Genomic DNA, 11,405 nt, shown 5'->3' with positions numbered 1-11,405 from the left:
GGAGGAAAATATGCAACAGTAAATGAATGGAAACCCAAGTTTTCTGTAAAGTTTTGTTAAAGTAGTAATAAAAAAATTTCCTTAGCACAAAAAAAAAAAAAAAAAAGAACCTCGATCATACGGATTATCTCAGTAAGGTCTTCTACCCCTAAGAAGGCCTCACGTTCTCTTCCTTACGCTGGTTTCTGACATGAGAATCCAAGCACCGGAGCAGCAGTGAGGAAAAACCTCTGCAAGTCTGGGGCTTCACGCAAGCTCTGAGTCAATGGGGACACAACAGTACATCTGCAGGTAACAGTCCAAAAGACACACTTGGTGGCTGATTTCTCCCCCACCTCCGTGAAATCAAACAGTACCGAGGTCACACTGCAGCCTGAGCTTAGAGAGGCAGACAAGTGTAGAGAATAGGTGAGGTTAACCAGATGCTACAGACTCAGTGCCAAGCTACTGTGACCCCCCGTGTCAGAATAGAATTACCCCAAAAGAGTACTGCTTATTAATCTATTATTCCCAACAGAAGTAATAGATAGGCTTCCAATAGTTTACTGTTAAGTAGATGGTGAGGCCTTTCTTTTTTTTTTTAATTATGGGAGTTACGTAAGTTTTATATGTTTGATACATGCCCCCATGCAGCTATGGAAAGCAGGCTATCACAAGGTACTGAGAGCTTACAAGAAGACAGGAGAGGCAAAAAACCAAAAAACAAACCGAAACCTGTTGCCATAAACTCAGCTCCAACTCCCAGGGAGCCTGCAGAACAGAGCAGACCTGCGCGGGGGTGGAGGTGGAGGGGCCAAGGCTCCTATAAATTTTTTTAATTTCTTTTTTTTGTTGTTGTTTGGTTTTTTAAATTAATTTTAATTGAAGTTTACAGAGACTTAGGGTTTCTATTCATTCACTGTTGCACTGGTCAGGCCTTTCTTACGAGGTGCCTCTGGGTGTACTTGACCTATAGTTTTTTGACAGGAGCTGAGCATTCCTGCTGTATGCACCACCCAGGGGTTCCTGGGGAGGGACAGTGAAGTGTGCTGGAAGACAGATGAAGTGTATGTCATTTGGAAGAAAACAAAAAATGTCAAACTGCTCACCTCAGAGGGGTATCTCAGGAAGTGGATGTAAGAGGTGGAGAGTGAGTGCAAAAAAAATGGTACCATGTGTAACTGCTGGTGAAAAGTAAAGTGCGCTGAAACACCCTGGTTACAGTAAAAAAAAAAAAAGGTCCCAAAGGAGCAAGGAGGACTAACTGGACCAATTCAACAATAAAAAGGGAAGAAAAATTGCTAAACTGGTCACATCAGTCCAAATCAACAGCTGATAAGCCCTCCAAGACAAGTAAGGGAGGGTTAGCCAATTAAAAAAAAAATACAGATTTTGGTTTGGTGAAACTACAAGAATTCAATAATTAAAAACTAATTTTTGTTTAATAATTAAGAAATTAAAATTGAGTGAGTTCTGGTGGCCTAGTGGCAAGAAGCTGCATTGCAATCCCAGAGGCACATGGTTCAAATCCACCAGATGCTCTGCTGGAGAAGGAGGGACAATCTCCTCCTGTACCTGTCAGATCCGATTTGACAGCACACACACACAAAATAATAAATTTAAAAAAAAATTAAATAAAAAAAAGAAAAAGATTTAAGGAAAAAGAAACTAAAATTGATTGCTGGAGAGCAGAACCACTCACAGCTGACCCTCCAGCGGGTAATCAGAGGCTATAAACTGCCCAGGAGACAGTCCTACTTTGTCTCTCAGAGCAGCTGGTGGATTTGAACCATCCACCTATGGGCTGGCAGCACACAGCTCCCTGTTCACTAGGCCACCAGAGCTCCCTAATAATTAAGAAGCCTTATGCAAATCGATTGTGACAAAGTAATAGACAATAATAATACTGTAGACAAGGTGAATGTAAGATAGCAAGAATCTTTTTCAAACCATAAGATAAACCAACATACGGTAAGGACTGAGTAAAACAGAAAACACATTCTGACAAAAATGACTGAGCTACTTCTTGAGGAAATCCTTCCAGCTACTTCATTCCTAATGGTATCTCTAAATGAGACCACCAATTAAGGAGGCCAGCTCTTAAGAGGATGGAGTCTCACATCATTCACTCCCATATCCCTGACATTCAGCTGGATTTACACATTTTATAGATGAAGAAAATCCATGGCCCAAAGAAGAGGCTTGTTCAAGAGTCGCTAGGATGTTACAAGCAGAACCAGGAAGAGAACTCCGTTTTCTTAACAGACCAGTTCAGGCTAGGTTTGCTTTGTTTTTATTTTAAAAACACCCACAGGTCTCTTGCTTGCACCACTCCCACAAGTTTTTATTAAAAATACAAATGAAACTTTTTGAGAAAGCACCAGATACCATTTGACCCAGCAATTCCACTACTGGGAATATACCCTAAAGAGATCATAACCACCAAACAAGCAGATATATGTACACCCATGTTTATCGTGGCTTTGTTCACAATAGCAAGGAGTTGAAAACAACCTACATGCCAACCAACAAACGAATGGATGGAGAAGAAGTGGTATACTCACACAATGGAATACTATACTGAATTGAAAAACAAGGAACTCATGCAATATTATTCCAAATGGGTGACCCTGGAGGACATTATGCTGAGTGAAGTATCTCAGTCACAAAAGGACAATTACTGCATAGTGCCACTGCTGCAGAATGGGACTGACATCAGGGTTAGGTTAAGAATGAGAAAAACTGGATGAATTATGTATACTGCATTGAAACCGACGAGGGAGAGAACAGTTTAAAAGTAATATGTTTTAGGGCATTATCACATTCATAAGAGTCCAGAATGAAGGTTGCAGAGTGGAGTATACTTGGGGTGGGGGAGGGGGGGTGCATGGGGATTGTATACCAATGAAGGAATTTTTCTTTTACTTTTCAAGGATAAGAGCGAACTGAGGGTAGGGGTGGAGTGGGCGGGAAAATTTCTGTAAATGTTTATTGAAATAAAAAAGAAAAAATACAAATTAAGATGTTGTGATCTTGCAAAAACCTTTCAACAGAAGTTGAAGGTTTCCTGGATGATGTCATCAAGGCCAGAAGAGTAATTTATCAAGAGTACTCGAGATTATTATGGTTTAATGACAAAAAAAAAAAACTAAAGAAAAGGGAGGGTGTTTATATGTAAATAAGCTTACGTACGTTGCCAGGGTTCACGGGGAAGGGGGACACGTCCTTCACATTGATCCGTTGGACATTTTCAATAAGCAAACCAAACAGAGGTAGGTAGAGCGTGGCTATCCTTGCTTGATGACTCTGAAATAAAGACACAGTTTTGAAGTTTTTGAACAGTTAATGAAAGCCTGAGCTGTCACTGGCCACACACCTTCATTTAGATCCCTCTTAGGAAGACAGAGAATTGATTTTATTACTTAAATGGGGGAGTCTTAGTCCGGTACAACTGGTTTTCCAGTTGGTTATTTTTTTACTATTACCTATAATCACCAAGCCTGTTTCTTTCTTTTTTTTTAAAATATTTATTTTATTATTTTTGTGTGTGTACGGTCAAATCAGATCTGACCGGTACTAGAGGAGATTGTCCCTACTTTGCCGGCAGAGTATCTGGTGGATTCGAACCATGCGCCTCTGGGATTGCAGTGCTGTTTCTTGCCACTAAGCCACCAGAACTCCCCAACAAGCCTGTTTCTGAATCTGGTATTTCTTTGCAGTGGGGACCACTCACCCTTGACGCGTATCTGTCATCAAAAGAATGCTTTATGAGCAAGTTCTTGAGTACGCTGATGGCAATCAGACGGACTTCCCGGAACTCCTGGAGGGCAGTCCCCACCTCCCGCAGCAACAGTCCCACCAGGAAGTGGTTTCTGCAGAACTCATCTGTTAACGAGTAGTCGAGCTGGAGATCTGAAATGAGGAGAGAGACAGGTAACACAACGTGGGTGGAATACAACTTTTGTTTTAGTCACTCTTCCCACCTGTATATCCCAACAGGTGATGACATTTAGCTTCAAATAAACTAGTCACCGCACTGGTTTATGACTTTGGAACACATGGCGTCCTACACAACTGTTCAGTTAAGGAATAGGGGTTTTTTTTTTCTTGTGTGTGTGTGTGTATCTGTGTGTACCATCAAATTGGATCTGACTGGTACAGGAGGAGATTGTCCCTCCTTCTCCAGCAGAGCATCTAGCAGATTTGAACTGCACACCTCTGGGACTGTAGTGCAGCTAATGTTGCCACTAGGCTACCAGAGCTCCTTGGAATAGTTTTAATAGCAATTTTTAAAAATTATTATTATTTTGTGTGTGTGTACCGTCAAATCAGATCTGACTGGTATAGGAGGAGATTGCCCCTCCTTCTCCAGCAGAGCATCTGGTGGATTTGAACCATGTACCTCTGGGATTGCAGTTCAGCTTCTTGCCACTAGGCCACCAGAGCTCCCTTTAATAGCAATTTTTATCATTGAGAACAACATGTGTTGTATTACCAATGTAACTTTGTTACAGACAAAATTATTGATCTAATTAATAAAATTACAGAGACGTGATTTGTGTATAACACACATACACACAATTAAGGAAGAACATGGACAGCCTATTAACATATTCTTCATTGGAGGAGTGCATTTATTCATTTACTGATCATTAATGCCTATCTCCAGAGTACTGATGAGCAATGACATCAGTCTAGAGACCAAGGTGCACCTGATCCTGGCCATGGTCTTCATAATTTCTTGCTATGCATCAGACAGCTGGACAAAGACTAAGGATGAAAGAAGAACTGATGCCTTTGAGTTGTGGTGCTGGATAACAGTACTGAATATACCATGGACTGCTAAGAGAACAAACAGGTATAACTCCAGCCTGGTGAGTGTGAAACCAGGCTGCTCCTTGGTAGCAAGGATCTTGAAGCTCCATCTGACATACTTCGGCATGTTGCAAGAAAGACCCAGTTCCTGGAGATGGACATCATGTTTAGAAGAGAGGAAGGCCCTCGATGAGACGGACTGACTCAGTGATTGGGGTCACAGGGGTAGGTGTGTCAGAGACAATAAGATAGGCACAAGATAGAGCAGGCTTCAGAGCTGTTGTACACAGAGTCACCATGAGTCAGAGTTGACTCGATGGCACACAACAACAACAAAAGGAGCTCTGATAACGGATAGGTTGGTAGTTCAAATCCACCAGCTGTTCAAGGGAGAATGCAGGTCACTCTTTGAAAAGGTTTCCTTGGAAACCTGATGCTGTAAGTTGGAAAGCTGGGAACTGGCTAGATACTTGTGGATGGCTTTGCTTGTTTTCGTGGTGCTGTTAGGTGTTGGGCTGCTAACTGAAAGGTTGGCAGTTTGAACCCACTAGCCACTCCTCAGGAAAAAGAAGCAGACTCCTTTTTGTAAGACAAAGGTCACCATGGCTCTGAAGTGGTCTTGATGGTAGTGGGTTTTGTTTTCATTTTATTTGTTTTAAATGCCTATACACTTGCAATGTTAAGTTAGTTAAAATACCATGTTTAAAACAAACATGTTATCATACCACCTATTTACTCAGATCCTGCTGAAAGAAGTATTTGTTTAATGCAGTATTTTAGAAAATATAGTCTTACTATTATGGTACCTTTAAGAGCAAATTTAAAAAAGGAAATCCAAACTAACATGAGAAAATCATCTCACTAAAGTATTAAATCATGTAATGATGAAATAGAAAGATCTGAAAAATGAGACAAACACGAAATCTGCTTAAGAAGGCTTTTTTTACAAGGCAGCTAAACAAGACGCTAATGCTACAGTGTACATTTTCTGTATGCTGTTGCCAAGGGTTGAATTGTTATACTGAACCCATGATTAGAGGAAACTCTGTAAATTCTTTGATTCCAATCCCACACTTTCGTTTCTATCCAAAACACTAATTCAAACCTCTCCAAAGAAGCAAAGGAAAGAGAACTCATCTTTCCAGAACAGTCTTGTTACTGCTTATGATTATTAAGATCAATTCTTCCAAAATCTAGTTCAAAGTTTGACTTCAAAGAAACTCTTCAGGAGGGAACTCTTTCTTTATAGGCTTAATTGCACACAATTTTGTGGGCATACACGCATGTGCATGAGAAATTCACAGAGGGAGAAGCAGGTAGGAAGGGAGAGGGGGAGGAAAAGGCTAAAAATAACAGACTTCTATTAGTACGGAGTTCCTGGGGGCACAAATGACTAACACGTTCAGTTGCTAACCAAAAGGTTCGCAGTTCAAGTCTGCCCAGAGGTTCCTAGGAAGTAAGTCCTAGCAATCTACTTCTGAAAAGACAGCCACTAAAAAGCCAACAGAGCCCAGTACTAGTCTGATATATGGTCACACTCTAGGTCCCACTCGATGCTGCTTGGTTTCTCTCAGTATAGCAAGGCAAATGATCAGTGCATAACACACACCCACTTGCCTGGGGCACCTCCTCCTCCTCCTCTTGGATATTATACCCCTGAGGACGATCAAAATGATGTAAAACACTGGGCGACTCCTCAACACAGGAGGAGGCTGAGACACAGGAAGGTCTCCATGGCCTACAGTAGGAGACAAGGGCCTTCTCCCAGGATCAAAAGGAGGGAGAAAGCCTTTCCCCAGAGCCAGCCTCCTGACTATGGACATGTTACCTCTGAAGCTGGAAAAGAACAGATTTGTTTACTAAAACCATCCACAGACCATCTCTGTTACTGCAGACTAGAGAACTAGGCCCAGGACACTTTATCCCTAGATGGTCCAAGGAATCCTTTACTTTGTCCCAATGTCATCTTCTCAGTGACATTGACAGTGAAATTGAAGCTTTGCCTGGCTGCCCTCTATCAATGTCAACCCCCTCATGACCTCTCATACTTCATTACTGACTTTATTTCTTTTAATACCACCATCTCCCTATTTTCCTTTTGTAAAACCTTCTAGGATTTCTGTCCACGATGTCCATGACCGCCCCTGACACTAGAGCAGTTCCTGAGACGGAGAAGGTCTGAGGAGGTACTTGCTGAACGAATGAACGCAAACTCCAGGGCATCATCTCCCCTCCCACTGTCCAAAAGGCAGGGCACGCACCTGCGTTAGGGCAAGGTAAGTATTTTGTGTGGCTCTCTGAAATTCAGAGGGAGTTAAGTGTTACTAGATTGGTTATATCCTCTCATATTTTCTCTCCTTAAGCACCTTAAAGTCACTAAATTCAATTAACACAACTGGACAGACCTGGTAGACTAACGTGGCTGATTCGATTGACTCACTGAAGATACAGGTCACTCTGGTGGCACAGTGTAAGGGGCATTGATAACCCCAAGGCCCTGCCTTTCCAACAGTTCAAACCCTCGTGTGGCTCCCCTGGGAGAGAGACGGGCAGGTTATTGGGATTTACAGCCTCAGAAACCCACTGTGGGTGAGCTACGAGTTGGTGCAAACTCTATGGCCACGAGTTTGAGTTTTGAATGAAGACAAACTAAACTTGTAAATACCGGACCAGAAAAGGAACATCTGTTCAGGGTGGGGGGGGAGCTCAGAAGCCAGAAAACGCAAGGACAGAAGGATGAATGGAAATGCGAATCCCAGGGAAGAAGCTCAGAGTGCTGTTATAACATGGGAACTCTAATTAATACCATAACCCCAAATCTGTATGAATGATTAAATAGAAGACCAACTGCTCTGTGAACTTTCACTCAATGCACAATAAAAAGATGGGGGGCTGGGGCTGGGGGGAAGGAAAGGGCAAACTCAGTGCTCTTATTTTCCAAATGTCTACCAGAAAGGTCATTCTAAATGTCTGCTGATGTAATAATATATGAGCAACGGCGGCCTCGGGAGACAATCAAAACCAGAGCTTCGTCCACAGATAATAAACACAAACAAGAGCAGAGGACTCCAGGGGAACCAGGATGCTAGCGATCTGTAGGGAGTCCGACTTCTGCTCTTTACTTTTTATTCCTATTTACCATTTACTTTTCTTACTTTGACTCATATTTTTTCCATTATAAATAAAAACAAGTAACTCCAAAGGCATTTCAAGCCAAAAGACATAAAGAGGCTACTGGAACATTTAAAAGATTCAACATGCAAACATGGCAAGCCTGTGAGAAGCCGGCTGCGTTCACACGTAGATTCCTGTGACCACCGGGCTATGGCAACGGGGGAAGAATGAGTCGTTTGGGTGAAGCAGGGCTTTTTGTTTCTTTTCCTTCTTAAAGAAACACCCTAGAGGATCTAGTGATCACAGGGGGAAAAAAACTACTAGATACTGCCCGGGGATGATACGGCAAGGTCTCAGCAACAGTGAAGGCGAACCCACTGGTTTACGATGAGTTTACACGATGATCAAAGGAGACTGGAAATAGCGACGTGAACAGCATATGTCAACATGTCAGCAACCACTTGCATTCTTTTTAAAGAAGGGAAATGCAAGAAAGCCAGCATCACACCCCACACCTACCTACAGGAGTGTCATTTGACTCCACAGTTGGTGAAAGAAAGGCTAATTTGTAAGGGGAAAGAAAAGTGGAACAAATGAAAATAAACTGTAATGAGTAAAATGGATGTCTATTACTTAAACAAAGGATTTTTCCCCCCAGTGAAGACCAGCTGTATAAGACTAATCTGCAGTTTGATAAGTTTGTTGAGTAGTAGGTCTCCAAATAGCATTTCCATCAACCATTTTTCAAAATGAAAACGTAACACGAAACAAATTTAATTCATCACTGAAACATTTAAAAAAAAATTCAAATGTCACATTTGAATCAATTATCTTATAAAATATAAATGCCCCTCTCTGTGAAAAGATTAAGGTTGCCATAAAGAAAGATTACCTTGGTATCTCTGTATCCGGCCTTTTCCAAACGGCATTGGCAAATTCAAAGGAATATAATGTTCATGATTGCACACTACACGGAGAAACTCAAACTTGTATTCAAAAAGTGTCTAGAAAGAAAAAAAAAATTTAAAGTCACACAAATACTCCCAGCCGTTAGCTCATTAACCTTCTCAGAACAAAATTCTCCATGCCATTTTAGAGAGGTCTGGTGGCTCAGTGGAAAGGAACTGGGCTCCTAACACAAAGGTATGCAGTTCAAATCCACCAGCTGTTCCACAGAAGGAAGGACAATCACCTCTCATATGATTTACTTGCTCTGAAAACCCATTGGGGGGCTTTTGTTGGTCATGTAGCGTCGAGATGGAACTGACCCACAGCAGACCTTCTGGCGGGTTTTCAGAGGCAGTTAATCGCATGGGAGGAGATTGCCCGTCCTTCTTCTGCGGAGCAGCTGGTGGCCTCGAACCGCATGTCTGTGGGACTGCAGAACAGCTTCTTGGCACTAGGCCACCAGAGCTCCCTTTGGACCCCCGTACACGCTATTACACATGTTATTAGACTGGGGGAGCTAGACATTGTATTAATTATGTCTATATAATTGGTTCTATGTCTATAGAACCAATATAATAAAAAAAATTAACTGGACAAGGTCAGGGAGCTCTGACGGCCTAGGAGTCAGAACCTGCACTGCAATCTCGAAGGCACGTGGTTTGAATCCTCCGCAGGAGGAGGATGGACAATCTCCTCTCACATGATTAACTGCCTCTGAAAACATTCTGGAGGGTCAGTTATGAATCAGTTCTTGAACCCTCCACACCCCCCCCCCCACACGATAAGGTTAAAGAAAAAAACCCAATCAAAAACTAAGAGAGGAGACAAAGAGAAAGACTTCTATCAGATAAAGCAACGTGGTTACTTGTTAAATAAAGTACCATTCTCAACACTTACACTGCCCTGGTGATACAGAGGGATAAGAGCTGGGCTGCTAACTAAAGCGTTGATTGTTCAAATCCACTGGCCACTCCATGGGAGAAAGATGTGGCCAACTGCTTCCATTTTTATACCCTTGACAACCCCATGGGACGGGGCTACTCTATCCTACAGGGTCACCCAGGTTCATACCCAGAAGCCTATGACCATGACCGAGGGCACTTTTAGTTTTGCTACTGAGGGAGCTCTGGTGGCCTGGGGGTAAGAAATTATGCTGCAATCCCAAAGGCAAGCAGTTTGAATCCACCCGCTGCTCCACAGTAGAAGGATGGACAATCTCCTCCCATGAGATTTACTGTCTTTGAAAACCCGCTGGAGGGTCAGCTCTGGGTCGGTTCCGATTTGACAGTTCACAACAACAAAAACAACAAGTAATTCCAAGTGTTTATATGAAAACCAATGGGCATGTTTATATCTCTTTGGGTGTTAATGTGTCCCTCATCTCTCTCCCTGGATGATGCAAATAGTTGAACATTTGATGCTCAAATGCTAACACAAAGATTGGAAGTTCAAGACCACCCAGGGGTTCCTCAGGAAGTGGTGATCTACATCTGAAAAAATCAACCCCTGACAGTTCTCTGAAGCACTGTTGTATCATGACAGGCATGGCATCATATCTGCGCATGAGCCTGAAGTGACTATCAATTGATTCCTCTTTCAAGCTAGCATACACATAAACAAAGGTATCTCTAAGAGAGGAGTGGGATTCTGAGTCAGAATGCCGGAACTCAAAGAATATTCCGGTATGAACTGGGAGACATGTGGAACTGCCGAGGTAAATAAGAGAGCAGAAAAGTAAGCAGAACTAACTTCCACATTACCTTCGGGTCTCCAGGAGCAAAGCAGCTGATGTAGTTGTTGATCTGCTTGAAAACAAAGCCTCGGTCCATAAAGGTGAAACATCGCTGTGGGAGAAACACCCAACAAAATCATCATTCTGTTGCAGGCCTAAACTTTTGGAGGGCTTGTTTTCAAATCAGTGTTTACTGTTAGTAAGCTTATCTTTTTAGTCTGAGGTCAGCACTGACTGATCACCTGGCACACCAGTCAGTTTCTCTGCTAGAGAGTTACGTGGAAAGACCCTTCAGGTCATCTAAGAGCATGCTTGCTCCGAAACCCACCTTGATGAAGCTGGCAAGGCTGTGGTTCGCGTTCTTAGAGGCCTCTGGGTTGTCTCGAAACTTCTGCGTGATGTGTGGCATCAGCATGTTAACGACCGTTTCCACTGCGTGATGATATGATGCAGGAAACCTCTGGTTCCGTAGCAACTAAAAAGAATTGGAAGCATAAGTTATCTTTTTGGAACTGTGGAAGAATTAATGCAATGAGCTGGACTGCACACTTGAAAATGGTTAAAGGACACATTTTATGTTATTTATATTTTACTACCATAAAACCAAACCAAGCAGCTCAATGAATTTTATTTTGCCTTTTTAAGCCAAAGGGATTTCGTTCTTTATGAATGGCTAGTGACTCTGCATCCTAAGATGTCAGCCTCAATAAGTGTTGAGCCTCTATGATCCCAGGCAAGGCCAGCTCTAACCACCAAGCATGACTGCTAAGCCACCCAAGCTGGCCACTCCTGGAAAAAATGTCTCTCAAGAGTATCT

General features: G+C 42.4%; 1 protein-coding gene across 3 annotated transcripts in view; it reads right to left on the bottom strand.

Annotated features, from left to right (window-relative positions):
* DOCK9 (dedicator of cytokinesis 9) overlaps positions 1 to 11,405 on the bottom strand; it is a 407,183-nt gene that overhangs the window by 81,541 nt on the left and 314,237 nt on the right. For all 3 annotated transcript variants that reach the window (XM_006879560.1, XM_006879558.1, XM_006879559.1), the window contains exons 28-32: positions 10,917 to 11,063; positions 10,617 to 10,700; positions 8,801 to 8,912; positions 3,713 to 3,891; positions 3,172 to 3,285 (exon numbers count right to left, since the gene is read on the bottom strand). In XM_006879560.1, coding sequence (XP_006879622.1) covers positions 3,172 to 3,285; positions 3,713 to 3,891; positions 8,801 to 8,912; positions 10,617 to 10,700; positions 10,917 to 11,063 — 636 coding nt within the window. The remainder of the gene's footprint in view (positions 1 to 3,171; positions 3,286 to 3,712; positions 3,892 to 8,800; positions 8,913 to 10,616; positions 10,701 to 10,916; positions 11,064 to 11,405) is intronic.

Source organism: Elephantulus edwardii, unplaced genomic scaffold (assembly GCF_000299155.1).
Source record: "Elephantulus edwardii isolate Elephantulus edwardi_28Jun2011 unplaced genomic scaffold, EleEdw1.0 scaffold00004, whole genome shotgun sequence".
NCBI lineage: Eukaryota > Metazoa > Chordata > Mammalia > Macroscelidea > Macroscelididae > Elephantulus > Elephantulus edwardii.
Note: the sequence above shows the minus strand (reverse complement) of the source record. Positions and strands in the feature narration are given on the sequence as shown.